This window comes from Carassius gibelio, chromosome B12 (genome assembly GCF_023724105.1).
Source record: "Carassius gibelio isolate Cgi1373 ecotype wild population from Czech Republic chromosome B12, carGib1.2-hapl.c, whole genome shotgun sequence".
Classification (NCBI taxonomy): domain Eukaryota; kingdom Metazoa; phylum Chordata; class Actinopteri; order Cypriniformes; family Cyprinidae; genus Carassius; species Carassius gibelio.
This window is the reverse complement of record NC_068407.1, coordinates 12,297,757-12,318,318: the sequence shown is the minus strand read 5'-3', so window position 1 is coordinate 12,318,318 and position 20,562 is coordinate 12,297,757. Positions and strand designations below refer to the sequence as shown.

Genomic DNA, 20,562 nt, shown 5'->3' with positions numbered 1-20,562 from the left:
TATTCATACAATACTACAACCTAGAAATAATTTGCAGGTCTCAGCAGCACGAATTATGTGCCCAGCTACATCTGATTCAAATATTATGCTAATTAACAGTGAGTGTAGTTTCAGACATTTCAGCTGAAGGCTGTCAGATGAAAACCGATCCGATTGGACCAATCAGATGAAAGCAGCGTTTCAGCTCCGCCCACAAGTCCGACTGAAATATTGAAGCCATAAACCGAAATGATCAAAACATACACGGACCAACTGTCTTGTCCATGTTGTCTCACTTGATTGAATCCTCTTCTTGAGACTTGAGTCTCTGACCTTCTGTAAGCCCCGCCTTGTTCACACAATGATTGACGTGGCGCGAGGGCGGGGACACGTGATCGGCTCGGAATGCATTTTCAATGTGCACATTGAGTTTTGCGACATTCATTGCGGGACACCGAATGAAAATGCAATCGTAAGTGTCTTGACTGTGAGTGTTAATGCAATTAAGAAAAATAGCATTTAAATGATCATTTTGCCACAGTTTTTGCTTTAACATGTTAGACATATCTAATCATTTCTGTAATACATTTCCATTTTAATTTTGCAACTTATAAAGCGTTAAAATTAATATTCATTTTACATTTTAAAACTGGTGTAGTAAATGGCAAATGAAAATTATGTAATTTAATTTTCATTTTCATTTTGCACCAAACGTTGCACAGATGTATTGGAAAATGTAAATATAAATACAGAAATGCATTGCCATTTTACATATTGCATTGTCATTCTGCATATTACATCCCAAATTGAATAATGCTACCCATATGCTTCTATAATTCTGACCCTGCATAGAGAACAATGCAGCTACCATGATCAAAAAGACAATAAGGACAGAAGGAAAATAGTTTATGTGATCTCAGTGGTTCAATTTAACAATTTCAATAAAGTATCGGTTTTCAAAAGACCAGTCTTTGATGCGCGTTCACGAGAGAACCACAAAATATTCTTGTGGTGCAGCTGATTCAGGAGCCAGTATTCTGACATAGAATCCAGATGTGCTTCACCTTGTTAACAAGCAGAGGAATGTACACACATGTTGTAGTACTCTCATGAATGCGCATCAAAGACTGACATGGAAGAGAAACTGTTATTGTTTTCTATGCACACAAAAAGTATTCTCTTAGCTTCATAAAATTACGGTTGAACCACTGATGTCACATCATGGATTACTTTAGATGTCCTTACTACCTTTCCGGGCCTTGTATGTGGTAGTTGTGTTGCTGTATATGAAGGGTGAGAAAGCAGTCAAATTTCACCAGAAATAGATTCATTTGTGTTCTGAAGATGAATGAAGGTCTTCAGGTTTGCAACGACATGAGGGTGAACTTTCCCTTTAATACTGGTGCACCTGGATAGATTCTCAAGTTAGATATGTATTTTTTTATACAGCACTTATTCCCTTTGGTTTGATACAGTTCAAAGATTAATTTAATTGAAAATGGAAATAGCATGTAACCTTGGACAGAGAGCACAGTAAAAAGAGTGGTAAAATCACTGCATTCACTTCTCGTCATACTTTTTCATTGCCAAAGATGCTTCATCACCATCATTCGAGGTCATCTCCTGTGGAGCTCAGACACCACTAAAGTCATTCAGACAGCAACTGAGCACCAGGTCAAGGACAGAAGCTGTGAGAAGATATTACTGACATGAATTCGGATTGATCCCGGGACCTGTCAGGCAGGAGCGCTACTCACACATGACACACGCTGTGGTAAAGCGCACCAACACGCACAAACTTTTTGGACTGTAAAAGGTCAAGTACAGCTATTGACCAAAGGATCTCGAGCACTAAGCCTTTGCGAAGCCTTCAGAGGATTGAGGGGAGTGTGACAGACCTGTGAATTGAGAGACACGATGAATGACACCCTCTGTCCTACCTTCATCTTTCCATCTCACCGCTGCCTTCCTGTGAGAATAAAGTGTGTCTTTTACAGATGACAGTGACTGTCAAGCACCTCCATTCTGAGAATCAGTCAGCTGCAGGGAAAAAGGAAATAAAGACAACAATGGATCACGAAAGAAAACCGGAAAAGTGCCCATCACTTCAGGAAGAACCGGCAGTTTCCCACTGGCCTTTCTCTTAGCATGTGAAAGCGAAAGCATACTCCAGGTGCCAGTGTTGTGCAAAGGCATTTAAATAACAAACAGAGGAGTAATGGTCCTGACTTGGATCATTGACCAGATCTCAATATGTGCCGTGCACATGAATTTATATTTGTGTGCCGCCTCTTGTCAGAGTGTTTTCAACCATATATCATAGACTATTCCCAATTTGTTCCTGCAGATCAAGCAATCTGGCACGGCACTGATTGGAATGTAAATAAAAACGACCCAGAGGGTGACGGTGTGAAATGAATGCTGAGCGGTGATGAGCAGGACACCGCCGTGGCGTCTCACACACATTGACACACTCGCAGACACACAAACGGCCTCAGGAGACTCCTTCGGGATGCAGTCCATCAAACCACCTTACAGACTCCAGAAGGTGCATGCTTCAAATAAATAAGTAAACAGCCCAGATACATCATAAAACACGCACACACTGACGAGCAGGAAGAACATCAGGCCCACTCAGCCCCACACAAATAGCCCAATTAGCAATCGCATCAGGTCACTACGGGAGAGGGATCATAATGAGGGGCGAGAGGCGGGCATTGATTAGGAGTCCCTGCAGGGCTGAGACCTGGGAGCTAAAGTAGATAGAGACCTGGCCTGATTCCACACAGCAGCCTCAAACTCTCAAGCACCCTTCGGAGAGCAGAGCCTCCCACGGAGAAACTTGTGTGAAGAAAGTAAGCGGAAAACAGAGAGATAATGATCCGATTTTATAAGGACCATCAATGAGATTTTCTATCGGCTTTTTGATGGCCTTTTGGAGTGTGGATGTTCTTTGAAGATACTCAAGGTGCTTAAGATGTAGTTAGATAGAAATAATTCTATTTAAATGTGTCCATTTCATACTTTGATAGTCTTTTAAAAATAAAGGTTACAAAAGGAGCTTTTCACAACAATTCCACCTTTGGTTCCCCAAAGAACCTTTAAAGTGAACGGTTCTTAAAAGAACCTTTAGTGTAAAGAACTTTATCTGTAAAAACCCTACTGCTGTTAGGTAAAGAAAGTCCAAAGAAACAACATGTTCCACCATCATGGGAGTGCAGAGGTTTGTTTGACACCATAATGTGTTTTGGTGTAGCCACCAGGCATCACACTTTGACTGACTGCAGGGAAAGAGAGCATAAATTTGAAGGACAGTGTTTAGGTAAGACCGTATAGACTAGTAGGTGGTCTTATATGCTATCTTCAGAGCCTTAAATGTAATACTGGCCAACAAGAGGGTTGTGACATGGCTCCACTTTGACTGATTGAAGACCAAACATGTTGCTGCATTCTGGATAGCCTGTACATGATTGATGGTGCTAGCTGGAGGTTAAGCTAGTAAAGTATGGCAGTGGTACAGTATTCGACTGGATAACATGGTTTTAAAGAATGTGTGTCCAATCAAACTTTTAAAAGCAAATTAGTCTATAACTAACAATCAAGCCCATGGTTTCCCAAAATGTGGTTTGTTGGTGGTTCATGAGGAAATCTACAGGGTGCTAAAAAGCTGATAATTAAATCATAATGACGTAAAATAAACATGTACTAAAAGAGTATTTAAAATTATTAACATACTAAAACTAAATAAATATTTTATTATTTGACTATTAACTGATATCAGAGAGCTGGGAACATGAATACGGTTTTAAAAGATTGATTTTTATTTTTAATTTATTTTTTAATCCCAGGGTACTTCAAGTAAATATTTTACGTCAAAGGGGTTTGGATGACAAGTCAGAGTTGATCTAGCCAAATAATTCAGATACCAACATAGAAAGATTGTGAGACAAACAAAATGATGCAAAGTAAAGTAAAATAAGATAAATCCAGACTACATTTCAGTTGCTGGGAGCAGAAACTTGTGCAGTGTATTTCTGGTTGCTAAGAGAAAGAAACCATCTAAACACTCAAACCATACAGACAAGCTTGTGTCATGATAACACATGTAGCATATTATGGGATCGCACTGTGACGTTCAATAAAACATCAAGTTTGGAACAGCATCACCATTGTGGATTGACTGGTCTAGTTAGTGTACAGTCAGTGTGAAGCAATTCTGCCCTCATGTGGCAATCAAAAATTCAGCCAACCGACTGGACAAAACAACAAAAATCCACTGTGAGACAAGAAACTTTGTACATATGTGCAGTCTAATAAAAAAGACTGGTAAGAGAGGGCAAGGTAGAAAACAAAATCTTGCAATAACAATGCAATGTTTTTTCTCTGAAGTTAAAAAGCCTGTAGCTCTGGCAGCGAAAGTAGTTTTCTTGAGAGTTTTGCATCTCTTTTCCCACAAGAGCTGGATCTGAACACTTGAAACGCTTGCGTCTGATTTGCAAATGAACAAAAGAAAATCAGAAGCAGAGCCATATAATGATTTATTTTTAAAGAGAAGCAGGAAACATTGATTGAACGCTGGTGGCAAAGAAACCAATACCACAGTGGCCGGCCTACTCATGCTCCGAAATAGATTGCTGGAGTCTTTGACATTCTCTCTTGTCATTTCAGCAAGTGGCTCCAAGTGGATCGTGATTCACCGAGCGCCAAGGCAAAACACACTGAGAATGCAATGGAAGGATAACATCAGAGGCTTTGTCTTCTTGCCATATAACTTGCCTGAGGAAACGTGTTATTATTATGCCACTGTCAATGGAGGACCAGCACACTACAGGTGGCATTCATGTGGCACAACCCAAGAAATGGGAAGTGCACCCACTTTGCCAAGAATACGAAACTGGAACTGCAACAAAACTAGCTCCCAAAACTATAAACCGCACTGCCTGTGGCACTCCATCTTGTGTGGCGGCCACTGGCCAATAAGGCGGCACATTTTTCCAAGAGATGAGCCGAGTTGAGAATATCCAGGGAAAGACAATGATTAAAAGCCCTGCTTTGCTACCCAATCTTATTGACTGTGAGTGAAGGTGGCCAACGTTGACCTAACACCCCTCCCAATCCGTATTATTTTCTCCAACAAGAAGTAGAATGAATCTGAAACTGCTACTCTGCTGAACAGAAATCTTTTATTGTGCAGTCTATCATGTGGAGTAGTCATGACTCATACATGCACACTGCAGCTGAAGATATACAGACCCTTTGCACTTACATAGATATTCATATTTTGATGCAAATGGAACACATGCAGAGAAACTATTCCTCCTCCAAAACATTTGGGTTAGATGAGTTACATTGTACTTTGTAAGTCATAACATCCTACAACTGCTTTTTGGAAATTAAAGTCCCATTCAACCATTCACATGCTACCGAAGATGTTAGCACTGCAGACTCTAGGTCATAAAAGCTATTATAGTCTGTGTTCGGAGTACACGAAAATTGGATTTCATACTATTCAGCTAAACAATAACTTCAAGGTGATCCCTTTTCTGCCGTAATTCTGTTCATATAATTCCCTTCGGCACAAGCACACACCTACTAGCCATAGTTTGTTATGCCATCCCTTAAACTGTAGAGGAAATACTGCCTTCAGGGACAGGGATGAAGCATGCAGCTCATCTCTTAAGCACATTTAACGGCTCGTTACCCCACCGCTCGTTTCAGGCAACATGACACTCCTTGGTCAGGTGCCATTCTCTAATGTGTTGGAAATGAGCCATGAGCCTCTACAGTCTTTAGACAGTAAGTACGGTGTGCTCAAGGGGCCATTTTGGTTCTGAAAAGAGTGCAGCAGTGCCTTAAACAGGAAAAAAGCCCAAACTGAAACTGTTGCTTTTGCAATTAACAGTGCCCTCTCTAGTACTGCTAAAATATGTAAGGATAACATAAAGTGAATTAATTCTAAATTAAACAGCTTGGGTATGACCTACCGGTCCTAAATGCGTCCAAGAAATGCTGTGCATGCATAGCATTTCTGAGAATTGACTTCATTTCGGCTTCTGCCATCCAAGGTTATTTGCCACTGGGATGAAGAGAAAACAAAAAACTCAAAGAGCATTCCAGAAAAAGTGAAACTTTCAAGGATCCCCCCTTAGTATAAAGAAGTACAGAAAGGTTTGGACTGAGGTCATTTCAGAAAAACTAATTCTGATGGTAATGGTAAATAATTGGTTTCATGTACTTTAAGAAAAATTTAATGGCAACAATTTATAGTACAAACAGACAAAAATGTAACTCACTGAAGTTTATAAAATATCTGAACTGTAATAAATATCTATAACATAATGCTTTTGACATCTGTCCTCATGTGTACAAGGAAACAGAATAACCTACACAGCAGAATCAAGGGGCTGATGGACATCACGTGACATCATCGAAAGAAACAGCCGTTTGGAAAGCTCCGGACCAACTCTGCGGGTTGTAGATGTGACACCCCCTCCGCGGCGAATTAGTAGGTCTGCCAGCAGACCGACTTTTTCATGTTCTGATTTGCACCGTGCACCGTATGCCTACAAGTAACAAATATACATTCAAACATGAGATCTTGTAACGAAAAACACTAAATAAAATGATTTAAAAAATAAAAACGGTATATGCCAATATGTTGTTTATTTGTCTGTCGATAATATGCTGGCAAACACAATCCGTTTTTGCTGTTAGGCACATTAGAAAACTGCTTTAACCTGAGCCAGAAGCCAAGGAGAGGGGTAGGCACTAAGTATAGCGCTGGCCATATCAGGGCTGACACGGTTCAACTGTTGTATTTGTCTCTTCCAAACTTGCAGAAGGCCTTTCCCTGAGCGGTCCACCTTCTGACCCCCTGCCCACTCACTCTCCAAACAAAACGTGAATCCCGTCTTCTCTCGCTCCCACCTGGGAAGAATAAACATACACAAGTAAAAAATGAACCACTGTAGCTTAAGATGCAGCTGGTTGGAGAGGATAAATATGGAAACTGGCTTCCCACTCACTTGAACGGTGCCTCGGCTACTGCTTTGGTTAACATGGTAATATAATCAGTGAAGTCTTTCCAGGTAGAGAGGAAGCGAACCTGCACCCCAGTTTGCAGCTGCAGGTCTACCAAAGCCTGATGGACAGGAGAGGGAAAAAAGACTGAGCTGAAGCAGAGCACTTCAAATATGACCATGAATTTATACAGACTGCCAATGAGGTGTTTCAGCTTACCTCCTCCACCTGCACTCGCGAGACCTCAGGAAGCTGATTGATATCGTCTTTCTTTCTTCTCTTTTTCTGCCCTCCCTGAAGACCCATGTTCTTCTCCTCGCCCAGCACTGCCTCGCGGTATTTCTTCAGACATTTTGAATTCTGGCTTCTGCAAGAGAACATTTAATGCAAAATTAAGCAATTATAAACTCTTCATTAATAAATCATTTAAAATCTAACATACATATGCTAATGTTTGTTTTAGGAGTACTGCTAAATTTATGGATAAAACAATTCATAAACATAAACATGTAGTATTAAATAAGTGTAAATCTTGTATATTTGTCAAATACTCTCAGTAAGTTACTCACTTGAAGTACTTCTCTATGTCAATCACAACCAGACTGAGGGTTCTGCCTGGGTTCCTGCTCATAAGTCCTTGGATCCAGGCAGTCAGAGATATGCCAATTTCTGTCAATACACCCATGCATTGTCTCTAAATTTAAAAAAAAGCCCCACATAACCCAATCAGGAGAGAAATCCCAAGGCTGTCAACATTTTTAAGATATTTATTTCTCAAAGATTGAGCAAAAGCATATTTTAAAGAGCTTTTGGATGATCCTGTAATTATATTCATTACCCTTAATTGCTCTGACTCTTCTTGGAAAGGTCATAACTGCTAACTTTTCTGTTGCCCTTTCAGCCACAAAACTCTTTTTATTGAAATTTTAGTTAGCACATCATACAAAAAGGGCAAATCAAACAATTATCCTATTAATGGTTAATTAGGTAATTATAATGGTCCATTAGGAAATTACACCATACCAGAACATAATGTGCCTACCTTGCAGTAGTTATTAATCATGGTTACAAAGTCATCAACAGGAACTTGGATTACAGTATTTGAGTCTGGAATGGACATCACCTCACCAGTCTGCAAATTAAACATTCAAATGACCTATAAAAATGTGTAAAAATATTTAAATTAGACAACAAGTCCCCCTTTTGTCCAAGACAATATTCAAGATATCTCCTAACCTAACACAAAATGTAATAAAACAAACTGAACACAAAATTAGAATGTCAGACTAAAGTGGTACAGTACATATTTTTGTTGTTATTGTTTAGAATCATATTAAGATTATAGTGTGTTACTAAATGTACATTTAAATACTTTTAAAGTCTGTGTGAACCGGAAGTTGCTGTCGACTCTACTTCAGTATGGTGACGTATTTCTTACTGAAACAGTATATTGAAGACGACGGAGGTTTTTTTTTTTTGCACTCCTCCTCTCAAATCTCACTTACAGCAATCTAACTGTTGTAGGAGCGTAGTTAACCATATTGTGCCCAAGCTGTCAAACTGACGTCATCGGAGAAGGAATGCTATTCCAGAGCCCACACTTTAAGTCTCCCTAAAAGTTTGTTCAAGGCCCCCTAGTGGGTCCTGCCCTCCTGGTTTGAACCACTGGATAAGATGTTCATAACTTCAACCCAGATATGAGACATCACACAGATATTTAAGCATCTTCTTTATCTACAAACATCAGAAAAATCTATATAGATCTCATAATGTTACATTCATGTGTTTGAAATTCAAAATGTCACACATTCATCATCTGTATCCATGACATTCAATAGAAATCCTTTGGGTGACAGTGCAGAACAGTGATACCCTGGCAATTACCTCACCCCCACCCCAAAAAAATAAAATAATAATCACATAATTGAATTGGATATTTCATTGTTCATGCTCAAAGCAATTTGCATATCAAAGCAAATGACAAGGAACGTGGTTACAAATTTGTCTTTTCTGCATTTGTATGTGTAGAGTGCTGTCATGCCTGAGGGCAGGGTGAGCGTCTAGCCCAGGTGACACTACGAGGAAGAGACTGCTTCTCTATGGCACAGTTGCAGCCCATGGCATGCAGGGAAGTCAGGAGAGCGCCGCCACCACCTTCCAGCTGCAGTAGGCCTATGTGGGAGAGACAGCTAATCAATACTAATCCATTCAGCAAATGCAGCTTAATACCTCATGCCAGTGCTTTTTAACAACTCGGGGAAAGTATCAAAGCACACAGAGCCCTGAAGAAAACTGTGACAGCAAAGATGAGCACTGTAGGCACACACTGCCACCTACCTGGGTCGACCGTCACCACCATGTGTTTGATGCACTCCTCTGGCCTTAGGGCTTTCACAGCATCAGCCAGAGCTTTCTTTTCCATCCTCAATCTCTCCTGCTCTTCCTGCTGATGCTCTCGTATTGCTCTTTTCCTCAGGGTTTCCTGTCTGACAGCCTCCACTTCTGCTAAGGTTTTCTTGCGTTTGGCCAGGTAAGTGCCAGTCTCCGCTTCAGGTGTAGGTTCTTTTGTGAGGTATGGCGCACTGTCGTTTGAGCTGCACTGCCTTGTTATATTGCTACAGATCTTGTTACGTTCAACTGGATGGGCCTTGGGGTTGATATGATGTCCTGGAACATCTAAGAGGCGAGAACATCCATTGGAAACCACACTGGAAGTCCGGGTCTCCTCTGCACTGACGGCTGCTGTACCCAGGCCAAGCCATTTCTGTTTTAGTCTTACAGCTAAGGGAATCATGGCCTCCTCCTCCTCCTATTCGCTGTCACTACTGACCATCAACACGTCACTTCTAGCAGCTCCAGTGGAGACGCGGACCTCCAAAGATGAAACTGGATCAGCAACAGAAGCCATTTCTGAGTCTGAACGGTCTAAAACCACCAAGTTGGGCTGTCTGGATTTCGATTGTGAGAAATCAAACACAGGCAGCTCCTCTGAATCACTGTCGCTTAGAAGGAATCCAGGTTTAACGTTACCGATGCAGGTCATGATGAGTTGACATGCGGAGACCTGTGGTCTGAAGGAAAGTTCAAATTAAAATACAATTTAACACACATTTAACACTTTATTCTATTAAATACTTTTCATTTGTATATAAAATATATCTTTTTTATTTTTATAATAACATTCACAACCTCAATATTATGCTATTCATTCTTGTAAAAAAAATAATAATAATTTTAAAACAGTGCAGCTACAATTTATATCCAAGACAGATTAACAAATTCACAAACACTTTTGCTGGCACACGATGGTTTGCTTTCAATTGTTCATCAAATTGTAAACTATTATATCTTATGTTTTCAACACTACCACAAATCATTAACAATAGTTTCAGGAGAACATAATCTGCTAACGAGATACAACTTTTATTTTTTATTCAACAGAATTCACAACAGTTTTCAATCCAATCACAGGAATAGGAAAATATTAACTAAGTGGATAAAGTTTGAAACTCGTGCAAACACTAGTAAATACGGTTAAGTAGAAAAATATATTAATAAAACACGTTTACGTTAATATATTGTTGAAACATAACCAATTCACGTTAATGTTCGGGTTAATGTTAAGAGAAACGGTGCGATAAAACTAAATCAGAACTAGAACTGTCGCGCGTGGCTCCATGCCACACAACTATTATTTCAATTTGCATGCACGAACACAAACACAACAAAAACAAAACAAAAAAAGAGCAAAAGTTTCCAGGTCAAGACAGAACATCACGCCACATAAAACATCACAATACAAATGATCATAAAACTCAGTATCTTCTCAAGAGTTCTACTGTAGGGTTACATTTCCAACATATTTATCTTTCTATGTTACTCAAGTTCTTCAGCAGTTCGCGAGTTCTATGGTTCTAGACTGGAGGATCACGGGAGCGCGCCAGCTGCGTCACACTCGCGTCATTCAAGATGGCGGCGCTCGTGTCCTCGATACTGCAAGCCAGATCATGTAAGTAGATTTACAATTTGTATGGCTTTTTGGAATTGTATTATGAACAGTGCAAGTAAAACAAGAGTACTATGAAATAATTTAGGCAATTTCAGCGTTTTTGTTCTTTGAGATGGTAGTAGCGTGCTACGCCACAATTCCCTGACAGCACAGTGAGCATGTGTTAAATGACAGCAACATCGACAGCATTTGAACGGTTTGATTTGGCTTACATTTTGTAAATGGTGATGCAGATCGTTAAGGATCATCGTCATTTAATGCCCAGCAAACAGTTATTTCAAACTGACGCATAAGATGTGAAGGACATTAGTTTAAACATCTTGTCACAGGTAATGATTTCTGTGTTCCTCTGGTCTTTGCAGGTATTCTGTTAAGTCAAACACCCACAGTTGTACTGGCGAGATTTGCTTCAAAGAAATCAGGAGGAAGCAGCAAAAACCTAGGAGGGAAGAGTGCTGGCCGTAGATATGGTTACAAGAAACAAGATGGTGCTTTTTGACTACTGACCTTGATCTCATAGGAGAAACGTTTAGAGAAATTTGTGTGTTTTTACTGTGACTAGTATTTTTAATCCTCCATTACCTTGTATTATAACACATGTTTTGTCTTTCCTACTTTTAAGGGAACTTTGTACATGCGGGCAACATCCTTGCTACACAACGCAAGGGTTTAATGCGCTGGCAACCTGGAGCTCATGTAAGATGCTTGAAATCAAATATTTGTTCTATGAATAAAGGTACACCGCTATAGCTGTGCCAGGCTAGGGCAAGTTATGTATTTTAATTATTATTATTATATTTTTACATTTTATTAATTACAATATCTGGTCACCAAAACCATACTTTTATATTTTTGCACAATACCAATTGTGATGCATCATTGTATGCTTCAATTTTTTTTTTTTTTTTAATCTTTGCTGAAATATCTAAATATGTAGTCCTATCTGTTTTCACAAGCATACAGTTTCAGAAGAAAAGCACAGTTTGAATGGAAGTTGCTTTGATTCATATATACAGTCATGGCCAAAAATATTGGCACCCTTAGTAAATATAATCAAAGAAGAAATCATTGTTAATCCTTTTGATTGTTTATTTAAAAAAAGGGGAAGAAATATAATTTAGATTTTTTTTCTCTAATACACATTGGCCACAATTAACGGCACCCTTTTATTCAGTACTTCTTGAAACCTTTATTTGCCAGTTCAACAGCTCTAAATGTTCTTCTATAATGCCTGATGAGGTTAGAGAACATCTGACAAGAGATCAGAGACCATTCCTTCATCCAGAATAACTCCTGACCCTTTATATTCCCAGCTCCATGTTGGTGCTTCTCCTCTTCAGTTCACCACACTTATATTCTATAGGGTTCAGGTCAGAGGACTGGAATGGCTATAGCAGAAGCTTGGTTTCGTGCTCAGTGACCCATTTCTGTGTTGTTGGTTTTTTAGGTTTGTGTTTGGATTATTGTATGGTTGGAAGATCTAAACATGGCCTATTATAAGATTTCTAACAGAGTCAGTCACTTTTTTATTTTTTATCTGTTGGTATTTAATAAAAAACAAAGATGCCATTTGTCTGAACAAGACGTCCAGGACCTCCAGCAGAAATATAGGACCACAACATCAAAAATACAGCTGTATATTCCATTGTACACATGGGGTACTTTTTATTCCTGTGTGCACAAAACCCATCTTGAGTGTTTGCTGCTAAAAAGCTAATTTCTAGTTTCATCTGACCATAGAAGCCAGTCCCATTTGAAGTTCCTGTTATGTCTGAGAACTGAATATGCTGGAGTTTGTTTTTGGATGAGCTTGGATATTTTTTCTTGAAACTTTCCCAAACAACATGTGGTGATGTGGTGATGTAGGTATGGTAATTTTTTGACCCCGAGACTCAACTATTTTCTGCAGTCCTCCATATGTGGTCTTTTGATAGTCTTTAGCCACTTAACTCTCCTTTTCACCATGCATTAGGACGATATAGACCCACAATGTCTTCCAGGCAGTTTTGTTACATTTTCTCTTGATTGGAAATTCTTAATTATTGCCCTGATGGTGGAAATGCGAATTGTCACTGATAAAAGATCAAAAGGATTAACAATGCCGATCATTTTTCACAGCCGCCTTTGATCATATTTACAAAGGGTGCCGATATTTTTGGCCATGACTGTGTGTGTGTGTGTGTGTGTATCTGTATGTATGTATGTATGTGTATTTATAGATATATATATGTGTGTGTGTGTGTGTGTGTGTGTATGCTCTTGTTTTTGTGACATATCAGGACACAACTTTGTATAATGACATGGGTATGACACGTGTATTACAAGGAGAGGGTGACTTATGAGGACATAACCCATCTCAAAACGCTTATAAATCATACTGAATTTTTGTTTTTTTGTTTGAGAAAGTAAAAATGCACAAAGTTTCCGGTTAGGTGTAGGATTGGTGTAGTGCGATTGAATATAGAGTTTGTACAGTATAAAAACCATTACGCCTATGGGATGTCTCCACTTTTCACAAAAACAAACGTGTGTGTGTGTGTGTGTATTCAAAAGTTTGGGATCAGTAAAATTGTTAATGTTTTATTAAAGAAGATTTTTATGCTTATCAAGGCTATATCTATTTAATCAAAATACATAGACAAAAACTGTAATTTAGTTAAATATTATTACAATTAAAAAACATTTTCTATTTTAATATACTTTAAAATATAATTTATTCCTGAGAAGCAAAGCTTTATTTTCACAATCATTACTCCAGTCTTCAGTGTCACATGAACCTTCAGAAATCATTCTAATGATTTATAATCAATGTTGGAAACAGTTGTGCTGCTTAATATTTTTTGGGAACTATGATACTTTTTTTCAAGATTCTTTGATGCATAAAAAGGGAAAGAATTAAAAAATAAAATAGTAATAAATAAATACTTTATTCAGCAAGTATGCGTTAAATTGATTTGAAAAAAATGATCATAAAGACATTATTAATATTGTTATAAATATTTTGCATTTTGAAAAAAAAATTTCTTCTCTTTTTTTTCATCAAAAAATATTAGAGAAAAGTATCACAGGTTCCAAAAAGAATTTAGTCAGCACAACAGTTTCAACACTAATAATAAATCAGCATATTAAAATGATACCTGAAGGATTATGTGACACTGAAGGCTGGAGCGATGGCTGAGGAAAATTCAGCAACAGCCAAAAAAAACATTGTATGGGTCAAAATTATTGATTGATTTTTCTTTTATCAATCAATAATTTTGACCCATACAATTTTTTTTTTTTGAATTTTGTTTGCCATACAATTATTAAAAACTGTAAACGGACAACTTCCCCCTGAAAATCTTTCTCTCATTGTCTGTCTTCACAGGTCGGAATTGGAACCAACAAAACACTTTATGCCTTAGAGGATGGTATTGTCAGGTTCACCAAGGAGGTGTACATTCCTCTGCCACGAAGTGCTGAAGCCAGGGATGTGATCCCAAAACTTCCCAAGGGTGCTATTCTGTACAAGACCTTTATCAATGTCATTCCTATAAAAGAGGAGAATACATTTAAACTTGTGGACATGGTATGAAAAAGACTTTCTTCAACTTCAGTTTGATCTGGATTCTTTGGACTGGTAACACACCCTGGAGCATTTCGATGGTCTCCTTTCAAATGTCTAAAAATTCAGCAGTAAAATATTTAATTTCCTCTTATTTGTACAGTCATGTTATATTCTAATAAACATGTTTACCTAACACTTTAATATACACTGCATCATTAAATACAAGTTCTTTTATATCACAATCTAGAAATGTTTTTTTTTAACTCTAATAAATTCATAATTTGTAGAAAGCAGCAGGATTTTTTTTTTTTTAATGATGTTTATATTCAATTTAGCTTTGATAATCTGACATATTTCTGAGGGAAGCAAGGTATTGAGAAATTAAATGAGAAACAAGTTGGTAAGGACTGTATTTTATTCATTACAAATTGAATCATGAAAATTTGTTGTTAAAAATATACAGGAGGAGATGGTTGGCAGGGGAAGACTTTAAAAAATAATAGGAAACAGAAGGAAGGGTTATTACTTCTTGATAAAACAGGGACGATAAAGATGTTTATTTGTAATAATATGTGCAATGATTAATTATTCACATTAAGACCAGGATTGTTAGAATAAATACTCCATTTCGCATTCAAGTTGGTTTTAAAGACAGGATGGCTCAGTCTTTCAGTAAATCAATATGAAGTTACAAGCACTTGCAGCTTTTAAGATCGGCTTTTCATGGAGCATTAAACAGTGCAAACATTGTCCTGTTGCTGAGGTGTTTTAAACCCCTTCATTGACTCCATCCATTCATGTTTCCTAAAATTCAGCTCAGCTTTAGCGTTTAAGGATTTAGAGTCTCTCTCCTCTATAAAACAGACAAGGACTATTTTGCAGCATTTCCCTTCGGGATCAGGGTGTTGTTCATGTGTATTAGCAGGATTATGGGAAGTGAAGCCTGAGAGTATCCTCAGGTTGGAGGAAGCCAAGGAGAAATAAGAAGGATTGTACCAGTAGTGCATAGGAAACGGTGTCAAATGAGTTGTTGCTGCACGTAGCTCCACTCTTTCACCTTCAATATGAGAGGATTAAATATGGAGTGTGCTGGCACTTTCCAAGGACAACCACTCGAGCAGGTGCCACTTCATAAGCTTCAAGTTCAAAATGCTTTTTATGATGCAGATGTACAGAACATTCAAGGAACCACCATTGTTTGGAAACACTTTTATGTACATTGAAGAAAAAAAGAGGTGATGAAATTCAGTGCTAATGAAAAAGGATGGGGAATTGATTCAGAAAGTAATCAGAGATTCAGAGCAATGCTCAGTGTAATAATCTGTCTGGCAGATAATTGTTATTCAGCCCCGAACAACAGCCTGACACACTATATTTCAGGAGAGATGCAAATGGTGTGTCGGAAAAAAAAAAATATTAGTATAAACAGTATGATCACATACATCGTGAATAATTGTAAAATTCAATTTACAAATAAACATCACTGAAATGTATCTAATGACACCCTGGTGCAGAATTTGAAAGACGGAAACAATGGTTCAGTTTGACTTGCTTGTAAACAGTTTAAAGGTGTTAATGTCATATTTGCACAACAATAATCCTTCTTTTTATTGAAATGCTCATCAGAACAAGGCCTCTGCATTCAAATTCATTGCCATTCATCACAATACAGTTTGCAATTCTCAATGCAAAATTTAGATCTAGTATGGTTTGGAGAAAGGTCACTGGAATCCAAATTGAATCTCATTTGCCTTTTTGCTGAAAACTATTAGATGTTGTTCCATTGTTCACCCCTGAAAGCTATGACCCAGTATTCAGCAAAGGAAGCCTTGTTACGTCTGTCTGCTTTGCTTTGAAAAGAATGACTGTCAAACCCTGCTCTATCTGCTCTGTTGCTTAGCAGCAGCAGGTGCGTCTTCCGAGAAGAGCAAGCTCTTTGCACTTTTCTGAGGTTCCTCGCTCTTGTTTTCTGTACAAATGGAGTGGAGAATGACAGTGTGGCCTGAAAACAAAAAAAGGATTTTAGGCAAAAGTTGCACAAAATATATATTACATTGCAAAAGCAGAAACTACCACTGATGCCAGAATGCTATAAAAAAAACTATTTTTCATCTTTTTATTTTAAATATATTTTTAGCATAAAAAAGGAGGAGAATGAAACTGTGTTGAAACGCACAATACAATAAGTCACCATGCAATAAAAGGACAAGTAAGAGACAAAGACAAGAGGATAGATGCCAGAGAGAGAGAGAGTGTGAAGGGTGAAGAGAACTAAAAGGCAGAAGGAATAGTTAAAGTGACGCATACAGCCTGAGCATGAAATGGACCCTTTTGAAGTCTCTCTCATGTATGATTCTTTATTAGTAACATATATTATGCTCTACCTGGGGATCAGATAAAAAGGCAAATATTGTGCACCTGCCTCTCATTTGGATTATCTGTGTTTTTACAAGCTAGTTCAGTGGTGAGATGTTTTATCTGCCTTGCTCAGTAATGGATATTTTTCTAGCTAATTATTTTCAATCATTGAGCATTGCATTACGTGACTTGTGTTTGCTATTTGTGGAGGCTGATGAACACAATGATTTTGGAATATTTCATGCTTATTACTAAAATATGATTGTCCAAAGGGCACAAAAATTGACCGTTGTTGTGCTCTGTGCTCTGTTACTGGATGCCCACTTTTAAGTCGACATGGCTAGAAGCAAAAGGCATCTGTCAGTCAGAAGAGAGAGGAGACCTTGCTATGGTGGACAGTGTGTATGTACAGACCTTCATACAAAATTCATTTCAACTGTAAGAGATCACAAGATTTTATATGGTTTGCAGACAAAACTGTCTTTTTCCCCCAAAAGAAATGTATAAACATCGCAACTTCTAGATGCTATGTTTGTTCTTACTGTGTTTGTTTTATTCCAGAGAAGCTTAATTTTAGCAGCTAGGGGGGGAAAGCATATCATACATTTGTTTACGATTTTTATTTTACTGCTCACATTCAGTAAATACAAGCTATCTTTCAAATCCTTTATCAGAGCTGACAGCAGCATCATTCACTTTTTCTTTAAAGAGCTAGGTGACTGGTGTCCCACGAATGTCAGGCATAAACACAGTGTCCCAGATACAACTGCTACCCTCTCCACCAGACCAAAGACCACAAATGGTTGAGGTATTGTTTATCAAGGGATCTGCAGTTTAAGGCGAAAAATTATATATTTAAGAAGTTTAGTTTTATTGCATCTAGTTTTATTAAACTGTTAGACTGTTAAATATACTTTTTAATAAGTTTAAGGTTGGTTTAAGGTTTTAATCGATTAGCTCTATGATAACCAAGGCTGCATTTATTTAATCAAAAATATTGTAAAAGAAGAATTGTGTGAAATGTATGTGTGCATGTACAAACATTAGAACTGAAAATTAAGAAACATTCTTCTTGGCTCTCAGCAAAGGCGGACACATTTCTCTCCCTCTCCTCCCCTTGCCTTCCCTGCTTGCTCTCTCGTCTTGTCTTTTGTCTTGTACTTCTGAGAGACTCTCTCTGCACTGCTCTCCAAACTGGAAAACATGGATTTGATCAACTGGTCTCTCAACGCAATTGACACCATCTTCTTGATGAGAAGCATGGGTTCGGGGGAACCTGACTGCCCTGCCGGAACATTCGCAGCTGGCTACACGATGACCGTGTGGGAGAGATGGCGGGCCGTGTGTCTGGCGGCTCTTTCCGTGGAGGACATTGAAGATATCTACTTTAAGATATCTAATTTCGCTGGTACTTGTGACTAGTGACAATAAAGGGCTACTACTACTACTTCTACTACTAACATATTTAAATACATTAAACCCATGTCATCACTTTGCTAAGTCACAAAATTTTATAACAATTTTTGTTGACAGTCATTAAAACATACACACACACACACACACACACACACACACACACACACACACACACACACACACACACACACACACACACACACACACTCACACTGGTTTCCATTTTTATTTGGGGACATTCCATAGACGTAATAGTTTTTTATTGTACAAACTGCATTTTCTATCCCCTAACCCTAAACCTACCCCTCGCACAAAAAGCAATGGAGCAGGCAAGGCAGGCAAATGCCTGGAGCCCTGCATTTTAAGGGGGCCCCGATTGGCGACCATTTAAACCAACAGGAGTGTTAATATTAACAGCTATAACACACAGCAACATCTCTCCATCCTAGAGCACTGCAAGGGCCTCATATTTAGGCCCTAGCTGAAGTTGCTCAGGCCCTACCCGGCCCGTGGTAATTTTGACAAACGTTTGGAGCATTTTTTGTTCGTTAAATAGAAGTTTTTGTTTTTTAAAGTAAAGACCAAGCAGCCAGTGGCAGACACTGAGCCTATGTTTGATCAATTTAACCTTCTCAAATCATCACGACTTGCCTAAATCATATAACAATGTTTTAATGTTAAATCTAGAAAATGAACCGAAACTAAATAATAATAATAATAATAATAATAATAATAAAATAATAAACTCGCTCTAACATCTAAGTCTAAGTCATGATGTGGGAAGATTTGCATAACACCGCCCAAATATCCATGCAAAGAAAGTGCAACATTAATTTTATAGACTTGAGTGCACAGGTTTGAGCGTGCACATCCGAGTGAGAGAGAGAGTGTGTCTTGTTTTGTCCATTATATACTGTTACATGTGTTTTGTCCACATTTCAAATGTTGTATAATTATATCACTAGGTAACAAAGATACACTGACAAAAAAAAAAATATATATATATATATATATATATATATATATGTGTGTGTGTGTGTGTGTGTGTATTAGAAGGGTCACAATAGTTAATTTTGCCTGGGGACCCCACTTCATGTAGGTACACCTCTGAATGTAGGTAATATAACACACAAACATAGATGTTCTTTTTATACATGTCTTTTGGATGTATGTGTATATGCACAGATTATGTTGTTCCCAGGTCTTTGGTTCATTAATGAGGGTCGAGTCCTGTCTTTGGATTTGGTGACAGTCCAGGGATAAACTGACCTTTCCTAGACTGCAAATCTTACGGCCATACTGCAGCCCAAGTCATCACCTAGTACCACCTGGTGAGTAAATTAAGCACTGATGAGAAACATATTGTTAACAGTATGTCAAATAATAAGTTCAAGAAGTACAACTTAAAAAAAAACATCTTTTCTTTCAGATTGTAGTTCTCTATTGAACTCTTTCAGCTCTGTTCTCTAGTACTGGTGTCACCTGCTGGAGACCTGTCTACTCTTCAGCAGTCTGTGCAGCCCTTACCTCTCCGTTAATGGGGGAAATGTATTCCCCCTGCCTCCCCACTACCCTGCGACGCCACCGTTCTTCCACTTGATGGCAGACATATCACTGACCCTGAGCACTGAACACACACACCTAGGGGGCAACACTTGACTTGTTGCCACTGTTCCAAAACCTCATAAGTAGGTCAAAAAAAGAAAACATTTCTACAAATTTCTCTCCATTAATTAATAACTAATTTATAATTATTATTTTATCATTTTAACCTATATATTATTTTAACATGTCCACAAAGTAAAATAATCCAATAAACAAAATTATACAATATATATTATAAAAATAAACAAACAAATCAGACAGGGGAGTAGATTAACTTTGGTGGACTTAAACACACATAAAAATATATGCATACTGACATCTTTCCTAAAATGAAATAAAATACATTGTGATGTTAGAAGACGATCAGTTCACGTGCCGTTCGAACTGAGGTGCTACAGTGATCTATCACGACACATTAAAGAGCCACGAAATGGTATTTATTTACTTTGTTCCGCACCAGAAATGATCTGTTCTGTCTTGTCTGTCGGTACATTGTCAATTTCCTCATTGCTTCGCAATGTATTTTTCACTGTGTTAGAACATGATGTGTGGTGTGAGAGCACCATGGCTTGTCAGACATAGCAAAGGTAATGAATGGAGGCAGATCATTGTGAAGGGTCGGTTGCAT

The 20,562-nt window shown here is 38.1% G+C and overlaps 1 protein-coding gene and 1 pseudogene across 1 annotated transcript; one reads left to right on the top strand and one right to left on the bottom strand.

The window, feature by feature from the left end:
- Positions 1 to 4,263: 4,263 nt before the first annotated feature.
- Positions 4,264 to 10,418, bottom strand: LOC127968940 (crossover junction endonuclease EME1-like; annotated as a pseudogene).
- A 443-nt stretch (positions 10,419 to 10,861) lies between these two features.
- LOC127968842 (39S ribosomal protein L27, mitochondrial) lies at positions 10,862 to 14,756 on the top strand. The gene is made up of 4 exons (XM_052570199.1): positions 10,862 to 11,008; positions 11,371 to 11,496; positions 11,631 to 11,704; positions 14,376 to 14,756. Exons 1-4 carry the CDS (start codon positions 10,969 to 10,971, stop codon positions 14,580 to 14,582), a joined length of 447 nt encoding a protein of 148 aa, XP_052426159.1. The 5' UTR covers positions 10,862 to 10,968; the 3' UTR covers positions 14,583 to 14,756.
- Positions 14,757 to 20,562: the final 5,806 nt, after the last annotated feature.